The 23,644-nt window shown below is 37.8% G+C and overlaps 1 protein-coding gene across 1 annotated transcript in view; it reads left to right on the forward strand.

The window, feature by feature from the left end:
• Positions 1-2,670: 2,670 nt before the first annotated feature.
• LOC107087394 (F-box/WD repeat-containing protein 7-like) overlaps positions 2,671-23,644 on the forward strand; it is a 29,545-nt gene continuing 8,571 nt past the window's right edge. The window contains exons 1-7 of the mRNA XM_015378963.1: positions 2,671-2,913; positions 12,156-12,238; positions 13,441-13,576; positions 14,356-14,490; positions 14,576-14,699; positions 18,351-18,487; positions 18,568-18,681. Of these exons, the coding sequence (XP_015234449.1) occupies positions 2,875-2,913; positions 12,156-12,238; positions 13,441-13,576; positions 14,356-14,490; positions 14,576-14,699; positions 18,351-18,487; positions 18,568-18,681 (768 nt within the window). The 5' untranslated portion in view covers positions 2,671-2,874. The remainder of the gene's footprint in view (positions 2,914-12,155; positions 12,239-13,440; positions 13,577-14,355; positions 14,491-14,575; positions 14,700-18,350; positions 18,488-18,567; positions 18,682-23,644) is intronic.

Here is a 23,644-nt window from a genome sequence, read left to right on the forward strand (position 1 = left end):
GGTCAGTTGGGAACTCTAACACCTTTACAATTCAAATTTAGATTTGCATTAAAACATAAATATTCTGCTTTGTGGTTTTTAACAAGCTTGAAAAAAATCTAAAAGTAAATTGTTGGTGTAACCTCTTTTATTAAGAGATATAAGTCGCTTTACTTTAAAGAAGTTACAGAAACACAAACAAACATTTGTATTTTCTTTCAAATTGATGTTTTCACTGTCTCACACAGTGAAGGGAAATTCCCAAACCATCACACTACCTCTTCTGGCGCATCCTCTAATAATAATCCAGGTATACTCTCCAGGTAAGAACATGTGAAGTAAAAAGAAAACATCATCTTTCTAGGCCTGTTCCGGTTCTGGTGCTGTCACAAAAAATCACCTTGCTGACTTCATTTCCTACTTGTTCCATCTGTCCAAACAATCTCAATCCTCCAATATTTCGTTTTTTTTTTTATTTTTAAAAATGTAGCCAATCACAGTTATTTTTTATCTAAATGAGCCTTTTTGGAGGTTACAAAGAAAAGCAGTTGGGTAGAAATTTTTCTCATGTTTGTTTTCAACAAAATGTCACCTTTCTTTCAGAACCAACCTGCACCTTGTCATCAACTTAAGCTCATGTGTTTGATGATACCACCAGGCCAGCCCTGTGACTAGTTCACTAGTAGGTTAACATGATTAATGACACCTGTAGTCCACTTTCTTGATACGTCTTGATCAGGCTTGGACTGGCAATCTGTGAAACCGAGCATTTGGCCCCAACACTTAGGCCCCGTCCACACGAAGCCAAACCCTGGCCTAAACGCACAAATTTTTCACCAAACCAGCCTCTCATCCATACGAAGCTGGCTTTTCGGGGGTCTGTAAACGATCTTTTTTTTATTCAGCCTTCAGAGTGGGAAGATTTTGAAACGCCGTTTTCGCGTTTCCATCTTTAAGTTCTAACCGCATTTTTTTTCTTACACACATGCGTCATAGCGTCGCCTCTAAACACGCATGCGCGACACAGTATCACAACAACAATGGCGCCGTACTGTGTTGAATGGTTACTGCTCATGCTACTCACCCTGCTGTCGGGCTTACAACAGAATCTTCTTCTTCTGGAATATCTCCAGGAAGAACAGAGCAATATCGACGACATAGTTCATCACCTCAATTTGACTGAACCATGAAAATGGACCCGCAGGACCTTTTTCCGGTTTTCTGGTTTGGTTGTTGTATAAATATTACTGCGCATGCCCAACATTTCGTCGCCTATTTTTGCTTTGGCACCACAGCGCCACTTACAGGCCTGGCATACATTTTGCAGCGTTTTCATGCATTCGTGTGGACGATCACATTTATTTTACGTCTCCGTCTTTACGACAAACGTTCTGGAAAATATTAGCGTTTCGTGTTCGTTTTGACTTCGTGTGGACGGGGCCTTAGTCTCTGGCCGAAGCTCCTACCTGTGACAATAAATAACTCAAGGGGCTCAAGAAGTAAAACAATGTTAACTACCTAAATGATGCATGCAGTATTTATAGTATATATATTTTCTATTTCTTCAAACTGTAAAATCCTTGCAACAAACTAAATTATAATAGAACTAAAATGCTTTCTTTAAACAGAACTACGATGTTCCTCTTATATTTGGCAAATTCATGTTCGAATATTTTGCAAAAAATATGTTGTGGTGCATGATCCAAAGGCAACATAGCATTGTTGCCAGGTTGGGATGTTTCCCAATCTGGCAGTTTAGGATGGCCGCCTATGGGTAAAAATGTTTTTCTTTAGATTCATGGCCTTAGAAATCAATAGGCTTTGGTTCAAAATTGGGTGAGATTTCATATGTCCAGGGGGTTTATGAGCATTTTTTGGGCTAGAAAATGTGAGTCAGTTACATCTGGCAACCCTGCTGGACGTTACGCAGCAGCAGTCCATGTTAATAACCGCGTTATAGAAGTCTCTGTGATGATTTTCATGTGATGATTAAGGATAGATTTGGTTAATCCACATTGTGTATTCATATTGTTATCTTTTTTTTCTGGGGGCGGCGAAAATCAAAATGCCAGGGCCGAAAATCGTTCCCAGTCCGAGCCTGGTCTCAATGCTCTAACTCCAGCTGTAGCTCTCAACTTAAGACTGCCCTACCAAACTTTCTTCCTTCCACTCAACTTTTCATTAATCTCACTGCATAACAAGCCAGCTCCTTTTAACAACGATCTTTCATCTCCATCTATTATTTCTGTTTCACATAAGAAAACATTTTGAAAAGTTGTTAATTTGCTGTCAAATTTTCTGAATTTTGAGTTTTCTCATGTAATAAATTATATGCATTTTGTATAATCTGTTATTTTGCATTTAGAGTTATATTCCAATCTATTGAGATTTCATTTTATCTGGGAAGAAAATAAAAAATGTATTTAGTAAATTGCTATAAATCTCTAAGGTCAATAGAAAGCAAATAGTAAAGTAAACATTTAGTCAACCATGATGTCATCTAAAGGTAAATATATGACTAAAGTGTTTTCTATGATCGTTGCTCAAGAATAACCCTGCATTACAAACACACACACACACACACACACAGTCCGTGCACGCGGCTCCACCCCTCTGTAGCACGCGGCAGAGGGAGGCATGTCCCTGCGTGTTCCTGTCGGAGGTCGAGCCACATAGATCCAGAGCAGAGAGAGAGAGAGAGAGAGAGAGAGCAGGGCTGTCCGTGGATCCTGAAGCAGCAGCAGCCACAGCTCGAGCTGAGCTCTGCGTGGACTCTCATCAGCCCACCGATCCCGCTGATGGATCAGTGACGTGTCCGACCGTGGATCTGCGTGTTTCACTGTTTGTCTGTGTATTTCTGCGTGTTTCCCGGCTCATCGGTCCGGTTCTGCGGCCATGGGTTTCTACGGCACCCTGAAGCTCATCTTCTACAAGGTGAGAGTCTGTTATCGATCGGAGGGGGGGGGGCAATGCTGTGGCCGCGTGTCAATTCAGGGAACTAGAAGGTTGTCCGGCTCGTGCACCGGCCGGATGACGAGGCGTTTCTGCTTCTGACAGTGCGGCGCGTGCACGTGGTGGTGTCCGCGTGCACGTGACTGGACCACTGCGGAACCAGGAGAGAGAGAGAGAGAGAGAGAGAGAGGTTGTGGCTTCATGCAGCCTGCCCGATGCTCTGAGTCACTGATTACTGGCTATCATCTTCTGATTGGACCTTACAGGACACCGTAACCACCGAGTCCAATTGATCAGATGTGCTGCATCAATTAAAAACCATCAGTTCAATTAATGATATCAGCTCTGAACATCAGTATATAGGAAACTATCATCATCTCCTTTTATATCACAAAATGATGCGTTCAAAGTTTTTAGAAAATCTGTATTTTATATTAATTAATCCTTTTAAACTGCAGATCAAAATAATGAAACATTTAAACTTAACTTCTTTCTTTCCTGAATAAATGGAGTTAATTAGGTAACATCTACTGACACTGTTAACCCTTCCTGTTAGATTGGAGTGATCAGAAAAATATATATTTAAAAAGAATATCACATTACTTTATGGTTTAAAACCATTGGTGTATAACTAATAGAAACATCATTAAAGCTGTATACATGTGGCTTTGATTTATGAGCAAAAGGTTAAAAAGGGGATCAATATTTTACTCAATATTCTGCCTAACTGTAACAGATATCAATGATTTTATATAAATGCTTTACTTTTCTGTTATTTTCCAATTTTTATTACTTTTTTAAAATATTTTTTGATTACTTAAACCTGTTCTAACCTTTCAAGTGTCTGTATGTAGATTCCTTTTCTATTTCAAACCGTTTAAAAAGGGACGAACTGTACCTTTCTGTCTTGTTAACATCATTAGAAAGGATGGAGGTAACATTTTTGAGATTAAGGCTAAATTTATAACTTCATTTACCCATCAGAAAAGGTAATGAGAAGGGAGAAAATAGCTCTAAGTAGTTTAGTTTGATTGTTTGGATCCAATTTCTTTCATTTTCTGGAACATTTTGTCTTAAAGTAAAACAAAAATACATTTAAAACAGTAATTAAAGCAAAGCTGCCCTTTAAAACCAGAAGCTTCAACATTAAATCTTAGGAAAAGACTATTTTTCTGCTCTTCTCTGAAAATAACATGTAGATCCAATGGATTTGTTCTGTCAGGAGGGATATCTCTGCTACTATTTGGATTGTTTTTGGTCAATATTCTGGAAAAATTCAGCTGTAATAGAACTTCTTTCCCAGCTAAAAATGGTAACTTTGCTACCAAATGAAATTTCTTTGTGCTTCTAACTTAACTTTACCTCTAAAATGTTATGGTTCAACTAAAAAAATAAATTTAATCATAAAGAACTCAATTATTTTTGATAAAATGCATTGGGGAAACATAAATAGAACTCATAGAAATATGTTTAAAGCACAGTAAGGCTCTTTAAAGCTTTATAGCATAGTTAAAATGTCAATATTCAGCCTTTTCTCTCATATAAAGACACAAAGGAAAGAGCTGTGCCTCCTGATTCAAACAGAAGAACATAAAAAGTGGAATAAACCCTTCAATTTATAGCTTCAAAGATTCCAGATTTAAGCCATCCCTGCAGATAAAATTAATATCTCAAATTGCAGCTGCAGCACTTTGCATCGTTTCAGTCTAACATCAGAAAAAATGTCCTCTGTGTCCAATTAGGCCGAATATTTTTCCTGCATTTATCATCCCAGATAATACGCTTTAATCCTATAAAACAAAGTTTTTACAAATGAAACTCAGCATAGCCTTTTTGCCCCACCCATCTGCTTAACCGCTTAACACACGTTGAGAATAATATAAAATCTAATTTAAATCTTATTGCCTTTTCTAAGAGCTTTGATCTACACGATTAAAGCTGTAAAGTGCAGGTTTTTCTTGCTGTAGGAGGATTATTACAAGATAGAGCCGCTGTAATCGTGATATTTCCAGGTAAACGTCTCATCATGCCCCCAAACTGCAGGAATACAAGTGTTTGAAATAATGAAAAAGATGCTTTATTACAGGCTTCTATCTCCAGCTCTGACTCAGCGCCTGGTCATACGCTCGTCTCCAAGATGAAAGACTCAAATCTGAACTCTGCTGCGTGGAAACCCTGCAAATTACAGCATCTATAATCTGCTCGGTTTAGGTCAAACCTCACAAAGATGAACTGGATTCGGACGCCACGTGATTATCTGCTGCTTGTTAGTCTCTGCTGATGCAAACCACCAGATTAAACTCTTGCAAACATGCTGTTTGCACAGAAATGCAAATAAAAATGGTAAAATCCTGTTATCAGGACTAAACATGATCAAATAGAAATAAATCATATAGAGGTAATAAACACTGTTGAAAACTGTAGAGGAGAATCTGAATTAATCTGAATTTTATCAGCAAAATAAAGCCATGCAGCTGTTTTTTTTAACTTTAAAAAGCCGCAGAAGTTAAGATTAAAGCTTTGGAAATATGAGTTTTTCCCTCAGGAATTGGGGTTTTAGAGAGTTCAGCTGATGTAATCTTCACGGCTTAGATCCTGTATGAAGTACAAAGCATCAAAACTCTTTCTTTTATCTGCTGCTCATTGATCTTTACAAAAACCTGCAAGTGATAACCTGAAGGTGAGATGCATTAAATGTAAAAACATGGCTGCCCCCTGGTTTTAATAAGCCTATTCTTCTGAAAACTGACAAAATCAGTTACATTTGCATTCAATTTAATCTTGAAATACTTTGTTGATACCAAAACTTTAACATAGAAAAATATGCTTTGGAAAATTAGTTATTCTTGCTGGAAAAAAGGGAAATAAAAATAAAAAACAAATCTGCTTCTCGACTGAAAAGGGCAAACTGCTGAGCTTCAATAACTTAAAGGGAAAATATGAAAATAAAGATTATTATGAGAAAGAGATAAAAACCAACGTAAGTAAAATAATAGAGATATTTCATAAGGCCTATGAGGGGAATAAATTACGAATTATTTCAGCACTGTACCAGGGACTGATGGCAGGCAGGAAGACATCTACCATGTACGTTAAAGTAAAATGGGAGGACGAATTGAAGGAACACATAAGCGGGGAGGAATGGTTTAAAATTTGTAAAATACAATGCACAGCCACCTGCTCTCGTGTGTGGAGGGAATTTAATTGGAAAAACATGATTAGATTTTGTATGACACCAAAGATCAGGACCGGGATGTTATCCAGTTCACAGCCATGCTGGAGACTCTGTGGCCAGACTGATGAAGGCCACACGCACATATTCTGGTCTTGTCTAAAGCTAACCACATACTGACATAATGTTTGCCTTATTTTGAAAAACATATTGGGTTATGGAATACCCAGATCATGTAAAACACTTTATCTAGGATGCCTCACACACGATGTGATTCAAAAGGATGATGAATACCTGCTAAAAATATTACTTTCAGCATCAAAGAAAACCATCACAAAACTATGGTATAGACAAGACTCCCCCGCGGTGGAGCAGTGGATGAGCATTGGGGAAGAGATTTTTGTAATGGAGAAAATCACACATAGACTGAGATTGCAGGAGGACAAGTTTGATGTTAAATGGGAAAAATGGAGCGACTACAGACGCAAGGAGAATACCATTCTTGTTATGGATGCACGATGTTGGGATTTTGGCCGATATCCGATATGCCGATATTTTAAAACTCATGTAGCCGATAACCGATATCGATACCGATGTTAAAGCTGGACAAAAATAAGTAGTCATTGAAAATAGCAGTTTTGTTATCCATTTCTGATAGCCTGACGTAGTCCGACTCAATTCTAGTCAGAATATGAGTCTGATACTGCTCCATAGAGCTGTGATTATGGGGCGTGTTTTGAACGAACCAGGAAAAAAAATGCCTCTGCACTCAATTGGATAGACCTACAACCAATAAGAGCAACGGAGTGCGTGACGTATGTTAAGCAGCGCATAGTTGTTGTCAACAAAAATCAAAGCGTGCAGTTGCACGCCTATAAGAAGATGAGCCTTGATCGCGTTTCTCTGTTCCTCTTTTAAAATTAATTTACTGTCGATATCTTCTAGAACAGACCTAATAGCAGAATCTACTCACCCAAACTCTCCAGCGGCAGCCATTGTTGTTGTCACCCAAGCGCGCATTGGTCACGTGGTTTATTACGTTACTGTTGATCATCTGTCCATCATCGTATAAAGCCCGCCCTGACAATTTGATTGGATCGCCTGACAGTGGGCGATAATACTCGCGCTACTATGGAGCAGAGCCAGACCGAACTTCCCGACCTCAAACTTTGTGGGCGGGACTAAGTTCGGAATGGCACCCAGGCTACATTTCTGACACTTTGAAAAATAATATACTCAAATATATTTTCATATGCTGATATCAAATAGATTTTTAAAAACGCGGTATCGATCTATTTTACTTTCAAAATCTCGTGAAATTTCATCGTTCTGTTACAAACTCTCGTGATATTTTGCAAATTCTTGTGAGATTTTGTTAGTAAAATAGATCGATACCGCGTCAATATATCAACATATAAAAATATGGCAAAATCTCGTGAATTTTCGGGGTATTTCGTAGCATAACGATGACATATAGCAATATTTCATTAGTAAAAGAGATTGATATGGTGTTTTTAAATGGCAATATATCAGCATATGAAGATATTGTGATATTTTAATGTATCAATATTTTTTCCCTCGTCTTTAGATGTTTTTAAGTCTAAAAAAGAAGTTTTTGAGGAAGAAGTAGTAATATTTTTTATTTTTTTTTAAGACTTTAGAAACTCAGAAGCTGATCGAATATCGGGTTAAATATCGGTGGGGTGGCCGATGTCCGATATTCAGTTTTAATGCTGATACCGATAGGGGGCCGATTATATCGTACATCCCTAATTCTTGTATCCAGATAAATATGGACACGGTTATCCAACATTTTATATGATAGTTGAATGTATTGTTGCCTCTTCACTGTATGTGTTCAGAAATGTTCAATAAAAATTAAGTATAAAAAAAAATCAGCTTCTCATGGAATTAGTCGATATCTATTCAATAAGACAACTGGGCCTTTAGGATCCCAATATTTAGATGATGGAGGGAAGTGATGCCGCTCATTGATGGGGCCTGTAACACTTAGATTGGCTTTTTAAATCAACAAAATGCCTAAAAATTAAAAATAGTTGTAGCAATTTATGATTTTTCATTATTATTGCTTTAAATCCCAAAACAGTGTAGCTTTAGAAATTGAAATCAGACAGAGATCAAACTATTTACTCATGATTGGCTCTCAGATCAACAAAATATATATATTTTTTAACCTCCAGTTTAATAAATGCATGACATCTTCATCTGTTTCCTAAATCTATAAACAATTGAACACAAATAAAAGTCTGATGAATGTTAGGGGTGCAACCTTTGATCCATAATCTTGTATCTTCTTTATCTACCACTTCTATCAGCAAACATGGCTGCTCATTTCTCTTCTCACAACATATATTTAGCAAACCAGGAATCTTAAAAAGCCTTGACTGATGCATCTCTAATTCTAAGAGATAAGGCAGCACTAATCTAGAGAAATGACTCAAAACCTGACGGTTTTATCTTCATACTGTAGGAATAATGTTGGTTTAACAGCAGCAGGGACATTAGGATGTGGTGCATGTTTGTAGTTGAATGAAAGGCCTGCCTGTCGACTCGGTTCGCAGTGAGGTCGCTGCATAACCTGGACTGATAACTGTGGGCTCTCTCTGCAGAGAGGCTTCAGCTCTGGCAGCACCAGAGTTAAAACATCAGGACTGGGTTATTCTGGTTTTAACAGGAAACGCATTCTTTTGGTTTTTACCACAAAGTCGAGTTTTTTTTCTTTCTTTTTTTTTAGCAGAATTGCCACAGATGTGACATCTGTTGCTGAAAGCCAGAGAGTCTGGGAATAAAAAGCAGATCCTGAATGAAACCCACTGACTTCCTTAACAATCACGCTGAGACCTTCAGGTTCAGGTTCGTGTGCGTTTAGCCGCCTGTTAGCTCTATTTTAAAGCAGCGCTGCACCGGCGACATTCCTCCGATTTTCTGCATTCCTGCGTTCATTCACTGGCTGAGAGAGAGAGACTCTCGGAGGAGGGAGACGGCAGGCTGAGTCAGACCTCCGGGTGGCTGTGTTTGTGTGTTCCCCCTCTCAGCGTGGGTGTCTCCAGCAGAAACGGTTTATCTGCAGCTCCCTGTTACCTCTGGACTCTGCAGCAGCTGTTCTGGTCTTTTTTGTTTCTGAAACCCACAGATGTTTACAGAAACTGGCCAACTTCTTCCACTACAGATTTCCCCCCGCAATGTGTTAAATTCTTAAAATCGACCCTGGAATTAGTGCTTGTATCCTGCTTCATGCATCTCCATCTCTGACCTTGGGGCTATTTAATGCACACATTTCATTAAAGTCCCTTTTTTTTACCTGCACAGTCAAATATACAGTGGTGTTTTCTTCATTTACTAAGCTATAGAAGCCCTCTGAACTGACCTTACTCTGTGTGAACTGGTGGTGCCACCCTAGGATGCATCAAACATGTGTGATAACTGTCTTTTAAATCTCTGTGGGTTTACTCAAAGGACGCTGTGGGTCATTTTGAGTAAAAAACGCTTCAGACTTTGACTAGGACACTCCCAAACCTTGAGGGAAGGTTTGTTTAGGAGCCATTCAAAGGCAGCATAGTGCTTTAGCTTTGGATTTGTATTATTATCTTCTTTATTTTGGGATTGTAACTTTGCAATTTCCAATGACATTTTCCCAACGTTTAATCTCCCCCCTTAGGGAGCGTTGAGCTGCCATTGTGCAGCCCCAGGGGAGCTTAGAGTGGCAGTCTGTTGGAGTTAAAGCAGGGAGCTTATAGTTTCCCAGGATGCAAGCTTCCTGCTCTAACCACTAGGCCATAACTCCCCACCCCCCTCCTCTACCAGATAACCAAGTGTGCTTTATTTTTAGAGATGCACTATTAAAGGCTTGGCGTTCTCCTTCATGGTTCTATCAACCAAGACTGTTGATCAAGGTCCTGAAGAATCAAACCAGACCAAGAGTGGAAGTTTGTCGTTTTATGAACTTTTGCAGATGGAGGTCAGGATGCAGAGCTTCCAAAATGTTCCGATGGATGTCCATGATTTTTTTTGAATTCCTTAAACTTGTTGTTTTTTGAGCTCTTTTAAGCAACTTCATGCTGCAAGACCTGTTCTGTTTAAAGGATTAATAAGAGCAGACATTAATCAGGCGAATGTACTCTAAAGGGTAGCTTGGTTAGATTTTTACACATCATCAGGCCAGTTCAGGTTGTTCTTATTTTAAAAAATCCTTGTTTGAATTTGAAGACATCTTTGTTCATATTTGTTAACTTTTTTTGTCATAGAATAAAATTTGTTTATTGATCAGAAACATCATGGTTGGCCAAACAAAAGTAAGAAAAAATTTAATATGGTTAAAAAAAAATGCGGTTATTAAAAAAAAACATTTAAAATGAAGGTTAAAAAAATATTTGGACACTATTGAATCATATATTTATTAGGGGTGGTCACGGTTTTCGGTTCGGTTCGGTATATGTTGATTGTTAGCCTGACATGTTGGTCGTGTTGCTGTTAGCATAAACAAAACGTGTTGCACAATGCTTGCACACTGTTGCACTTTTACCCACAGCTTTCTTTCCGCCGTCATCGTAGGTCACTCTAAATGCAAAGCGGTCCTATACAGCAGACCTATAAAGTGCTGCTGGCACGTCTTCCAACTCCTGTTCTTTCCCACTCGTCATACCCACACAATTCTCCACAACAACTGATTTTTTTCTGCTACACCCGGCTACGCTGCTTCGCTTCTTCTTCTTGTTTACTACTGGTGGTTGGCTTTGGTCGCAGTACCGCCACCTTCTGCTCTGGAGTGTACACGCTTCGCCTATGATAAAAAGGAGCAGCGCATGAACCGAACGAAACACACGCGAACCGAACCGAACGGTTCAGATGGTTTTCATAAACCGTTCTATCCCTAATATCAATCAGTCTTGTTGAAAGTTTGCAAATGCCCAAAGAAATCTTTTTGCTTTGATTGGTGGAGGTTGGATCACGTAGGGGACATTTCCTGAAGAGCTAATCATGCAAACATTTAGTTTCATGTTACTAACATTTGATATGTTCCTGTTTGGCTGTGACCCCATCATGGAGATCAGCTGTGCTGCTGCCATCAACACCTTTGTTTATAGATCCTGGAGATCGGCCTGTTTTTCCAGTGTAGTCCTGTTTCTCTGACTGTGACTGGCTGGATGTGCTCTCTTAATCCTCTGATATGGGAACTGGCTCGGAGCTCGTCTGCCTGGCTGTGTGTTTCCTAGACGGGGAAACACACAGCTTGCTTTTTGTATCTCTGCCTCTGTCTCCTTGAACCCAAGTCAGCTCAGGAGATGGCCGCTCACACTGAGCCTGGTTCTGCTGGAGGTTTCTTCCTGTTAAAAGGGAGTTTTTCCTCTTCACTGTCGCTACAAGCATGCTTAGTGTGAGGGATTGCATCGGAGTCAATGAGTCAATGCAATCAACTGGTTTTCCTTAGATAAAAAACCTTGAATCGATGTGACTGGATGATCTGGTGAAATGTAAAGTGCCCTGAGATGACATGTGTTGTGAATTGGTGCTATAAAAATAAACTGAATTAATATAAATACCCAAGAAAATATTTAACACTCAACAAAATTGGGATAAAAAAAATCCTAAGTGTTTGAAGGCATTCAAAATATCTTTTATTAACATGAGGAATTCACCTTTTTCAACCTCAACATTCTATTGAACTTTCTCAATAGAATCACAAATGATTGTTAAATAGGTAAATAATCCAGTATGAAAATATTCTAAGGTTTTCTGAGGTATTATTTTGGTGTGAAATTAATCTATAATTCAAAAAATTACAATGGTAAATATGTGAGAACTTTAGCACTGATACCGTATTAGTAGAGTTGTGTCCAGATACAGCGTCTGAGTGTCGACATTGATTTAAATTATCTGATACAGAAATATCACATCAGAAAATTGGTAATAAATTCCGTTGTGGATGTTATTCTTCATTTTGTGTGATAAACATATGATATTGTTACCATTTTTTAGAACCTGCTGAGTTTTTCTGAGTCGTTTTCTCAGACTTTGTGTTTGTTAACTTCAGATGAAGAGGAAGCTGGATCATGGTCCAGATGGCCGACCGTTCCCCTCAGGAAAGAAGCACTGCAAGGGAAACGGATACCTCAGGTAACGCAGCTGATAGGGAAGGGCTTTATCACCTCAACTTGTCCACAATAAGATGGGATCTACTGTAAGATATTGTCTTCTAATCAAACTATGAAGTTTATTCTCTGAATTTTTAAAGTTACCTATAGTCTTTATCTTTGATTTCATCATATTTTGTTATGTTACAGCCACAAAATCTTTATTATAAACCAAGGAGTAAATATTTGTGAAGTTACCAAAGAAAGATTTCCTTTTCTCAACAATCAGACCAGTGTGATGTTCATTTGGATTCATCCCCATCATGATCAGCTCCCTTCAGAAGCCTCCTTATTATTAAATAAAGTTTGCACATGTAATTATGTCTCAGACCGTCTTCCTAAACTGAGAGGCGGGGCAGGAAGAACATCCATCAGAGATGCAACAAAGAAGCTCCTGATGATTATAGAGAAGCTGCAGAGATTCAAAGCTTAGTTGGTCAAATCTAACAAGTTTAGAGAACCCTCAGGTTATTGCACTTCATACATGTGGCAGGAGGGAAGGTAACGTTCTAACAGTTCTGTTTGCAGTTTGCAACAAGCCACGTCAGAAAGTAACCCACAATACCCCTCCATAAAGCATGGCAGTGGCAGCATCATGCTGTGGGATTGCTTTTGTCTGCTGGACAGGATGGTTGGAGCTAATTGTGAACAATTCTAGAAAAAGACACATCTGTCTGAGGCTGTTAAAGTTTTAAGACTCAGATTTCGTCATTTAAACTAATTTATGTGTTAGAATGGCCTAGTAAAAGTCCAGATCTATGGGAAAAATAAAAACTAAGGGAAATAGACACTTTCCATCCAATCCAATCTAGACTAGAGCTATTTTGCAATGAAGAATTAAATAAATATCCACTTATTAGATGTGCAAAAGCGGCTAAAGGTATCACTCAGTTCTTGCAGCTCAAATTGCAATGAAATGTAAGTTTTTGATTCGGGGACAGCTGAACACAAATGCACAACACACTTTTCAGAGTTAAATTGTTTTCTTTTTAAAAGACAACTTCCTTCTTTTACTTCTTCGCAATCATGCACTACTAATTGTTAATCTCTCATATACAATCCTGATTAAATAAACTGAATCTTGTTCTATTTTGATGGGGAAAGAAAGCTTGATGAAGTTTTAGACACTACAAGATGCTGTAAATTATACACAGGCTTCATAACTTATTTTTTTTAACCCTGCAGTCCCTCCAGTCTGGCTCAGGCCACGCCCACGACGTTCGGGGACCTGCGGCTGGCGAATGGCCATTCAGCTCAGCGGCGACGGGTCAACTCCGGCCCGCCTCCTTCTGGACTGCAAGACTGGCTTCTTACTTTTCAGGTTTAAGTCATGATTTATTATCTTTCTACTACATTTAGCATCACTTAAATGATCAGAAAGCTTAATATTTTTTTAAACAAGCATATTTGGTTTGGTCATTTTCACCTCTGTGGATTAAAAGCTCTGATTAAATACTGAAATCAATCCACCCTTTGTTGCTTTCGTCATGTTTCCAAACAGTCGCACTTTCTTGTCATCTTTTAATCAACAGTTCTGAAGGCTTTCTGAAGGTCTTTCCCTTTTTCTTTTTTTTTTCTTTGGGCTGTAGCTGGATGGTGGATGACTCACTCGGCTTTGAGCTGAGACTCCACCTCTCCTGTCCTGCAGCACTGCAAAATGCATCCACATTTCTTCATTATCTGCATTCTCTTTTTTCGGCGTAACTTTGTGTGCGTCTTCCGCTCGGTGCACGCAAACAGAGAAGCATCTGGGTAGTGCCTGCAAGTTGTCCTGATGCAACTACTAAAGAAAAACATGAAGACAAAAAACTCACATAAAAGGAATCATCTGCACACAGAGTAAATGAAAAAAAAAACATATGGACCCTTTAGTTTAGTATGTAGCTTCAAGAGGAAGATCAAACAAGTTCAGATACAAATATAATGAACCAATAGCAAAGAAATGAAAGACAGCTGAACAAAGAAAATAGTAATTCACTAATGGATATAAGCAAATAGAAAAGACTTATTAGTAAATTGAAAAAAGGATTCAAACAAAAGAAGTCCTTAAAATGACTCTGACCATCATCCCTTTCTCTCCTCCTTTCTGTCTGTCTGCAGACGTGGAGCGGCCCAGAAAGGCTCTTGGCTCTGGATGAGCTGATTGACCGCTGTGAGACCAGCCAGGTGAAGCACATGATGCAGGTCATCGAGCCTCAGTTCCAGAGAGACTTCATATCTCTGCTGCCCAAAGAGGTACAGCCTCGGAAACAGGAGCAGGATTCCTCAGGCTCTGTGACAGAACGCGCTGCTTTATTGCTGTTTTTGCTTGTGTCTGCAGCTCGCCCTGTACGTGCTCACCTTCCTCGCTCCGAGCGACCTGCTGCAGGCCGCGCAGACCTGCAGGTACTGGAGGATTTTGGCTGAGGACAACCTGCTGTGGAGGGAGAAATGCCGCGAGGAAGGTAAACACTCCCAACGAGACTTAAACCTGATTACATTGATTTTATTTGCTCTCTAACCTAATTGCATTATTTTCTTGTTATATTCTTCTTTTTAAGGGATTTTAATTAAAACAAAACTGCAAGTTTTTCTTTAGAACTAGAGACGCACCGATCCAGTTTTCTGATCCAATCCGATACCAATACCTTTGCTCAGCATATTGACCGATATTTGATATCGATTGAATTTAACTGCTGAATTAATGAATCATGTCTTGCCATGTGAGTGAAGGCTTTAGCTTTGAAATAAACATAGTTAAATGAAAGGTAGCAAATAAGCACAAATATAAAGGGTTTTTTATTATTATTAATTAACAAATAAGCATGAAAAAGATAGAAATAACAGTTCTATGTAAAGTGCACTGGATTGGATCTTATTAGTCAAAGTCAGGGCCGATATCTGATCCAGGTAGCAGATCGGTGCATGTTTAGTTAAAACCTCACCTCTTCTTCAGAAATTTTCCAGTCTAATTTATTTTTTCACTATTTAAACCACCTTATAAATGATTCATCTGTAAAAAGATGAAAATTCCAATTGAAAATAGTGTTATTTCTGAGGCTTTAACTCTTTATCTTGTATTTCTGTATTATTATCATGAAAAGAAATAGTTTCAAATCCTTTTTTATGAATTCCTGAACCATAATAGGAATAAATTTAAAATAATTCAAAATGATGAAAACGATTATCTTAAAACGATGATCTAAAAAACTGTAAAATCATTAGCCTTTGCCAGATGTACTTATAGTAAATGGAGTATTTTCCTAAAAGAGTCTTGGCAGAGTTTAGTAAAATGCAGATAGAAATGCACCGTAAACAAACGCATTCATAGCCTTTAGAAGGGAAGTAAAGTGGTTTATTTAAACGTACACATTTACTGTAAAGCAGCGTTAATGCGGTCTGTTTTCATGTGTCCTCAAAGCAAAGCAACTAGTATGCATTTTTCAAAGGATAAAACCAAAAAAGCATGACATCAGTGTGAAAAAAGCAAACTTTCTAGATGTAAAATGCTTTCCAACCTGGGGGTAACATGCTAATACAGCAATCCATCACTCCCATTTCATTCAGCGCAATGCAGTGGATGAGTGTGTGCGTTAGTGTGTGTGTGTGAGTGGCTGCTGGGCGTTCAGCCAGTCAGCCGAGATTCACTGCCAGCGCTCAGCAGCCATACCAATGAGGCTACCTAACATTAGCGCCACACCACAGCCATACTAATGAAGCCAGCGCTAACTACAGCCTACCAGCTTCATAAATAAGGCTAATTATTAACCCTCACACCATACCACTGGGAACACTGGTGCTGTTTTCAGGAAGTCAGTGAGAATACAAATGCAGCTAGCCTTCATTAGCACCATTCCATTTACATACTAATGGAGCAACTTTTCATGTACCGCTCCAGAGCTAACTAACTAAACTAAATCTACAGCAGATGGTGTTTTGCTCAAAGCATTTACAACGAAAACACATTAAATCAGGAAAAAATTTGCTTAAATGTTTGCAAAAAACAAAATCTTAATCCCAACATCAAAGCTTTAAAAGCTAGCGTCATCAATAAAGCAGCTAATGAAGCGTTGGAGTTGTATTATTAGAAAATTAAAGTGTTTTCAAGTGCAGGGAATCATCAACTACAGGTTCTTCCATCCACATGTTTGTGAAAAATCATGATAAATACAAGTTTAATTAATGTTAAGTCAGATAACAGGCTTTTTAATGCTTGGCTTTAAGGTTAAAGTCGTAGGGAAGTCATATTTAAATGTCAAAATGTACTCTTTATCAGACCATATTGTCCCAAAAGTTAGAAAATTTCTTTTTTTTTTTTTTATCCTATCCTATTTTTTTCTTGTTATTTTATGCAGGCCACTTGAATTTGACCAATCATATATTTTAAGAAAATTGGTACCAAAAGTGAACCTCATGCCAACAATAAATTAAAATTCGGTAAAAATCCAGATCATGTGTGAGTTTTAGCTATTGCTATAAGTCATAATTAAAGTCGTAGAGAAGTCATAATGAAATGTAAAATCATTCTGGCTTAAACATGTACAGAAATGTACTTTTTATCAGACAATATTGTCCATAAAGTTAGAAAATTTATATTTTAAAATAATCCTGTCTTAAAATCTGTGTTTTCTCTTCCGTAATCTTATGCAGGCCAGTTAGTTATATGTCAGCTTGTACACCTAAATTCGGCCAATCATATATCAACGATCATCTGTCAATCAAACTTTTTCAGTCATAGCATCCTGACTCATATCTCGCAGCTAATATACGCAACGGTTGAAAAAAGAGTTAGGAATCATTTCCTTTCCCATTGAGTTCCATCCCAGTGTTCACGGGGATGGACTTCTGTGTCTTCAGCAGGCGTAGAGCTAACAGAACTGGCAGCGTTGCGAGGCAAGGACTCAAACATGTACGGCTGGAAGCCTTCTACACCAAACCAAGCTTCTTTGTCCCCACTTTTCTCCTCTATATAAAAAATGTATGACGAAGGAGACTCATCCACGACCTCCGACACTAAACTCTCCTCCTCTTGCATGTTTCCGCTGTCCATAGCGTTCCTTGACAGTGTCGTTTCTAAGTCACCAATTTGGTGCTACTTGGTCCCAATGGAATTTCCCATTGGGAACCTGCTAGCATTAAGCTAACTGGTTAGCAAGATGCTTCCGAGAGACTGGCCACAACCAAACATGCTTGTGAACCTTCCGCCACAACAATCCCGCCCCCTTGATAAACGACCAATCACATTCACTTTATTCACTCGTGTAAAGTCGGGCACCTCTCAGGAGAATTAGTAACTGCAACGGTTGGAAAGGCCGCTACCCTACGACAGTTATTAGCTTACCTCTAGACTAGCTAGGATGTGTCCAATCCTGAATAGGCCAAATTTGTAGGCCAGTTATGTGACAGCATTTGACTTTACAAGCTCCAATGTAATATTTTTATGTATTAATTTGTTCTCCTGTGTATAGAGACACTTCTACTGTGCATACTGAAGGGTTAGCAGATGTCAGTTAGAATAACAAAGCACTGATCACGTTCGTGACCAACCTGCGCAACATATTCCTAAAATAAAAACCTAAAGCCAGATCATCTATTAAATTAGATTAAACAACATTCAAAAAGAGCTTATTAAATTTTTTTCTAATAAATCCATTCACACATTTTGAAATTTTTGTGGAAAATTAATTTGGGGGGCATTTAAAATGTGTTTTGACTTCAGTCGTTTGATTAGTCATTTTCCAAATTGTGCTTCCAAAGACTTATAACACTGTTATTAAACATTCAGAGGATGACTAAAAAGCCCAGCGGTTGTCTTTCAACTGCAGCCTCTCTGAAGTCGGGCAGCTTTAATCAGAGGTTGGAGCTTAAAGAAATTTTTTTTTAATGTGTGAATGAAAAAATACTTTAAATAAGGGAAGTTTAGATGATTCCTGGAGATGAAAAGACAGAAAATGACTGAACTGGCTGTCACTTAACATAGTACACATAGTACATCCCTGTTTGAAGGACTCAGCTGAAACAATGTGTTTCTTTTCTCTGGAGTCACTATGGTATATCTTCTATAGTAACATTACAGCCATAAGACCTTGATTTATCGTTTTATTTCCTCTCCTTAGGTATATCAGACAGAATGCCATACCATCGCAGAGACTGTGTGCATCCAGACGCTTCATTCAGCCCTTGGAAATCTGCCTACATTAGACAGCATCGCATAGAGACCAACTGGAGGAAGGGGGACAGGAGGGAACCCATGGTACCATTCAGCACAGCTCACATCACAGAGTTTTATAAGCAGGAATTAAGCGAGAGGCTGACCCTACCATGTTTTTATAGGTGCTAAAAGGTCACGATGACCATGTGATCACTTGCCTCCAGTTCAGCGGAGACCTGATCGTCAGCGGTTCAGATGACAACACGCTCAAAGTGTGGTCAGCCATCACTGGAAAGGTAGGATGGGATAAATAAAAGCTTTACTGCAGCTTTATTTTCAGCCCAAATCAATGCATCTGTTTGGGATAATTGCTGAGGCCCTCTATGGCCTTAATGAGGCAGGTTTCACTGAGCAGAACAGAAGAAAGTGGAGGCAGACGGACCAGTCGTGTTGGTCCGGGTGTGTCTCTGAAATGCTGTTCAAACACCATCTGCAAGCACACAAACACAGAGTAGCTCACACACAGCCTGCAGCGCCGTTGGTTCAATGCACAGCTTATATAGGATGTGTGTTAAAGGTGAACAGAGAGTTAACAGTGATCATCTGTGTTTGCTCAAAGTCACATGCTGTTTCTTTCTACCGTCTCATCCTGCAGCAAACACCTGCATAACCTTAAACACACACAGACATGAAATAAATATATTCTGAGCCCGTTTTTCACTTCGCCTCAAAAGCAATGAAAGATTTAAAAGAAACAGAAATAACTGAGCTGAGCTCCACTACCTTAAGGTAACTCACTTTAGTAGAGACATTCTCCATCTATAGGTATATAGTGTCACTCTCAATAGTAGGAGTTGGGTACATACTGATCACTGGTATGAAACTTTACATTTTTTGTTAGATTTATGAGTTTAATACATCCAGATTCTCCCTATCTTCTTGTATCTATGGATTAAAGTTATTCCAATGAAGTGGAAAATACCAGGATGGACTAAGTTGATTAAGCTGTATGTAACAAACTGTACCTCAGAGCAGCCCCTCCTCTGTAGTATCTCTGTTAATAGGCGACTGTACGCCGTCTCCTTTTTATCTTTTTTAGATCAGTGAATGCATTATACTAAATATCCAATACATGGGGCTGGAAAAAAAAGAGAAAAAGAAACACTCTTTAGTGTAGAAGTCGGTCCTGGAGGAGGAAAGTAAAAAAATGAGATAGATCTAAAGTAGTAGGAAGCTGTTAAAAAAAAATGAGGCTGATATAACACTGAGACTTTCCGTAAAAGTTTAGAAAACAATCCACTGGACTTGGTTTCCAAGGTTTGAAGACGTTTCGCTTCCTCTCCAGGAAGCGTTCTCAATTTAAATGTGATAGAGACAGGCTCTCTTTTAGAAAACGGTTTCGTCCTTTTTAACTTTTTATTTATTTGATTTGAAAAAAATACGACCTTGTTGGCAGGGCTGTAGAAATACACAAGTTAATATAACTACCAACATTCTCTAGGGCTGTGGTTTAAGTGGGGGCCGCCAGGGGGCGCTAGTGGGAGCTCAGGTAGATGAGAAAACAAATCTTTATCGTGAAACATATATCATTATCTATTAAATACGTATTGTAATTAATATATCATAATAGCATGAAAAATGAGAAGATGTAAATTAAAACTCTTCTTCTGTCTAAGGACTCTAGTCTGACGACTAACCCACTGAGGCTAACGGGGTACTTAAAGGTATTTTGGATTAATTTTTTTAAAGGTATTTTGGAGGATTTCCACTTTTTAAAAAATGCGATATTCATGAGCCCGTTTCTCCTCGTGCACACCGTGTTTAAAATGTGCTCTTCTCATAGCTCATACAAGCCTACTGTGTCCACTTACAGCAGACTTTATAGTAAGGTGACCAGATTTCTGCAATCTAATCTGGGGACATTTCCAGCTCATGGATAAAAATAAATACATTTTATAAAAAATTAAAATAGGAAATGGGAACAGTGATGTTTTCATCCATTTTTACATATTTATTAATATTTCAACAAAAATCAAGTATGAAATCTAGGAATCCGCCTCTTCCATATCCTAAGATAAATAATATCAATCAATCAATAGTGTTTATTAGCACCATCTGGTCATAAAGTCTTCCCTATCTTCATCCCTTTTTGCGTATTATATTTGTTATTGGTCGCCGCTGCTTATAGCGACAGCGGGCTGCTGTGACAGAAATATTTGGTACTGACACTCAAAGGTTAATGCTAACTCTGCTAACCATGCTAAAGCAGTTTAAAAACTCCAAATATTATCGTTTCAAATGAACGAAACATTGTTTAACACTGTATGCTTTATTATTCCCAGTGTTGCTGCTAATATAACTAATAAGTACTCAAAGAGAAAAGCTAATATTTCTGACTTTGATCTTAAAGCAGGAAATATAAACGGCGGGGCCGGGGCCCCGATCCAGCACTAAAATGGTGGTATCGGTATTGGCGTGTACCAACAAATAAGGCGGTATCGGTATATACTATTTTGAGAGCCAAAACTTTATTCAACTGTTGTCACCCATTCTAGGTAGGGAATAAAAAGTTCTACTGGATTCACTTTGTATCGGTCTTTTTCCTGCTTCACAAAGCTTGACAAAACCATGATGGCAATTATTTTACATCTAAGTAGTACACTGCAAAAACGATCTAGAAATAAGTAAAAATTTCTTAAATTAAGTGTATTCACCCTTAATTTGAGTAGGTAAAGGAGATAATTTGCCAATGGAATGAATATCTTTACTCCTATAATAAGATAATTAGATAATATGCACTTGAAATAAGACAATGCAGTTGTGTTTTCTTATTTTAAGTGTAAATTGTCTTGTTCCATTGGCAAAATGGCTATTTTACCTCCTCAATTCAAGAACAAATGCACTTCTTTTAAGAAAAAAAAGACTTATCTAGATTTAGATTTTTTGCTGTGCAGTTTTTCATATATACACACACACATGTTAATTTCAAACAGATGGTATCGGTATTGGCCGATACTGCGCAGCCAGGTATCGAGTATCGGTATTGGGACCGAAAAAACCCCTCATAAACTAGCCAAAATTGGTATCTCTAAATCTGTTAAAGCTTTACAAAAAACAAAGACCCGAATTTTGACCCTAAAATTTAGGTTAGTACTTTTTTATTTTGTAGGATAAAAATAATAAATATATATTCTAATATTATTTTAACATCATTACTAACATAGCATATTTTATTGTAGTATTCCTATGAATAAACTGTTTTAAATAAAATGAAAAATTCATGTTATACCTTGAAGTTCATATGAATAGAATCTTTTTTTTTTTTTTTACTGCTGGCTTTTCTTTTTCTAGTCCCATGACTTGTTGGGGATAGTATTTATTTAAATCATGGAAAGTCCCTGTCAAGATAAGCCATGTCGTTAGAGGGTGGGGACTGGTTTATGGATCCCAACAATTCCAAAAATGTGCAAAACATATTTCAAAACAACCATAAAGTCAGATCAGTATCATTTGGTTTCCCCCGCCATCAGGACAGGTGAGAGTTCAGATTTTATTCTCCCGTTTCAGTTCAAAGTTCACATGTTGAAATAATAACAGCTGTCCGTTGTGATGCTTTTAAGACTGCAACGTTTTTTTGAAGGTTTTTTAGATTTCTGCTGCTGAGGCCTCCTTAAAAACTCCCGTTATAGAATTATTAAAGCGATGCCTAGATATTAGTTAAAGGAAAACCAACAGGTATGCTTTCTGGTTTCGGTTGAACATTCCTCCAGGTGACACACCTGCTCCCTGTCCAGGCCTGCCACTGTGTACACATTAATTACCCATGTTGTGAGGACCTTCCCACCTTTTTTGGAAGCAACCATCAATCTATAGATAATTAGATTTTAAAGGTCAGCATTTTGGGTATGGATTCAAAATGATTCAAAGTTGGTTTAATGAACTCCAGTCCAGTGGGTGATGGAATCTGCAGTGAGTCTGCAGTGTTTTGGTTTTTGTTGCCGGTGGAAACAGACACGCCTTCATTTGTAGCCCGAAGTGACGAAGAGCTGCGCGCTTCATCATCGGGGCTTCAAGCATCGTCTCCTTTTTTAAACAAACAGCAGAATCAGAACGTGACGAGTGAAGGCCGACGTGACCTCCTATGCCCCCCCCCCTCCGTTGCCATGGCGACCCCCACCACAACACTCATGAGATAAAAGCCGGTTCTATCTGTCCTCACGTCCTTCGACTGCGGCTGTGAAAATAAAATAAATATTGACACAAACTCGCAGGTTTGAGGAGAATGTGGCGAGACGAATACTCACAGAGGCGGGATATTTTTTCTCTTTTCTCAGTCTGTTTTTTATATATTTTGTGGAGGTCAAGTTAATTTTGATACTTTTTTAGCTTATCTTCTTCTGTTCTTTTCAGTATATTTTAATTATGTTCAATATGTTTGCCTTCTGTCTGTATAAAATGCTTCAAATCAGTGCTCCTTTTACACCTGCTATGCAGCAAAAAAAAAATTATTACAGGTCAATTTAAACAATGATGAAGACAGTATCTTGATAAATATAAATTACTCTTTATAATAACATTTTTGACTAATAATTAGGCTCATGGTCATATGTTGTCTGCAGGGTTCACCTCTGTCCTATATCTGAGTGTAACAGCTTTATAGGAAACCAATGGTGATCTAATGTTGCTTATAGTGTGTAATATGTTACGTTCTGTAGAATGAAGTTTTAAAAAAATTACCTGTGAAATTAAACTTAAAAAGCAAAAAAATAAAAAAGTTAAAAAGTTCATGTAAAAAGTCTATGAGCTACGTTTAACAGTAAAAAGAAAAATTTATTTATAATTAATAAGTTAATGTAGCATTAATGTTCAAAGGGTTATGTTGTAAATTCATTTTTTTTCTTTAATATTTTTCTATTTTTTAAAGTTTTCACAATTATTTTCTTGAAGCACTCTCTCTGTATATATATATATATATATTAGGTCTGTCAAACTATTAAAAATAATTTAATCGCGATTAATCGCATAATATCAACAGTTAACTCAAGATTAATCGCAAATTAATCGCATATTTTATCCTTTTATTTTATTTATTTTATTTGGGCATTTTAAAAAATGCAAATGTGCAATAATGTAAAAAAAACTTGCTTATACAATAAGTTTTTTTTAATTATTATTTTTTTAAAGCACTTTTAAAAAACTAGAATAAAAATATCCTGGTTTAAATTCCAGGTAATAATTATTCAAAAACTGTAAAAAATT

Source organism: Cyprinodon variegatus, unplaced genomic scaffold, assembly GCF_000732505.1.
Source record: "Cyprinodon variegatus isolate N-32 unplaced genomic scaffold, C_variegatus-1.0 Scaffold183, whole genome shotgun sequence".
NCBI classification, from domain to species: domain Eukaryota; kingdom Metazoa; phylum Chordata; class Actinopteri; order Cyprinodontiformes; family Cyprinodontidae; genus Cyprinodon; species Cyprinodon variegatus.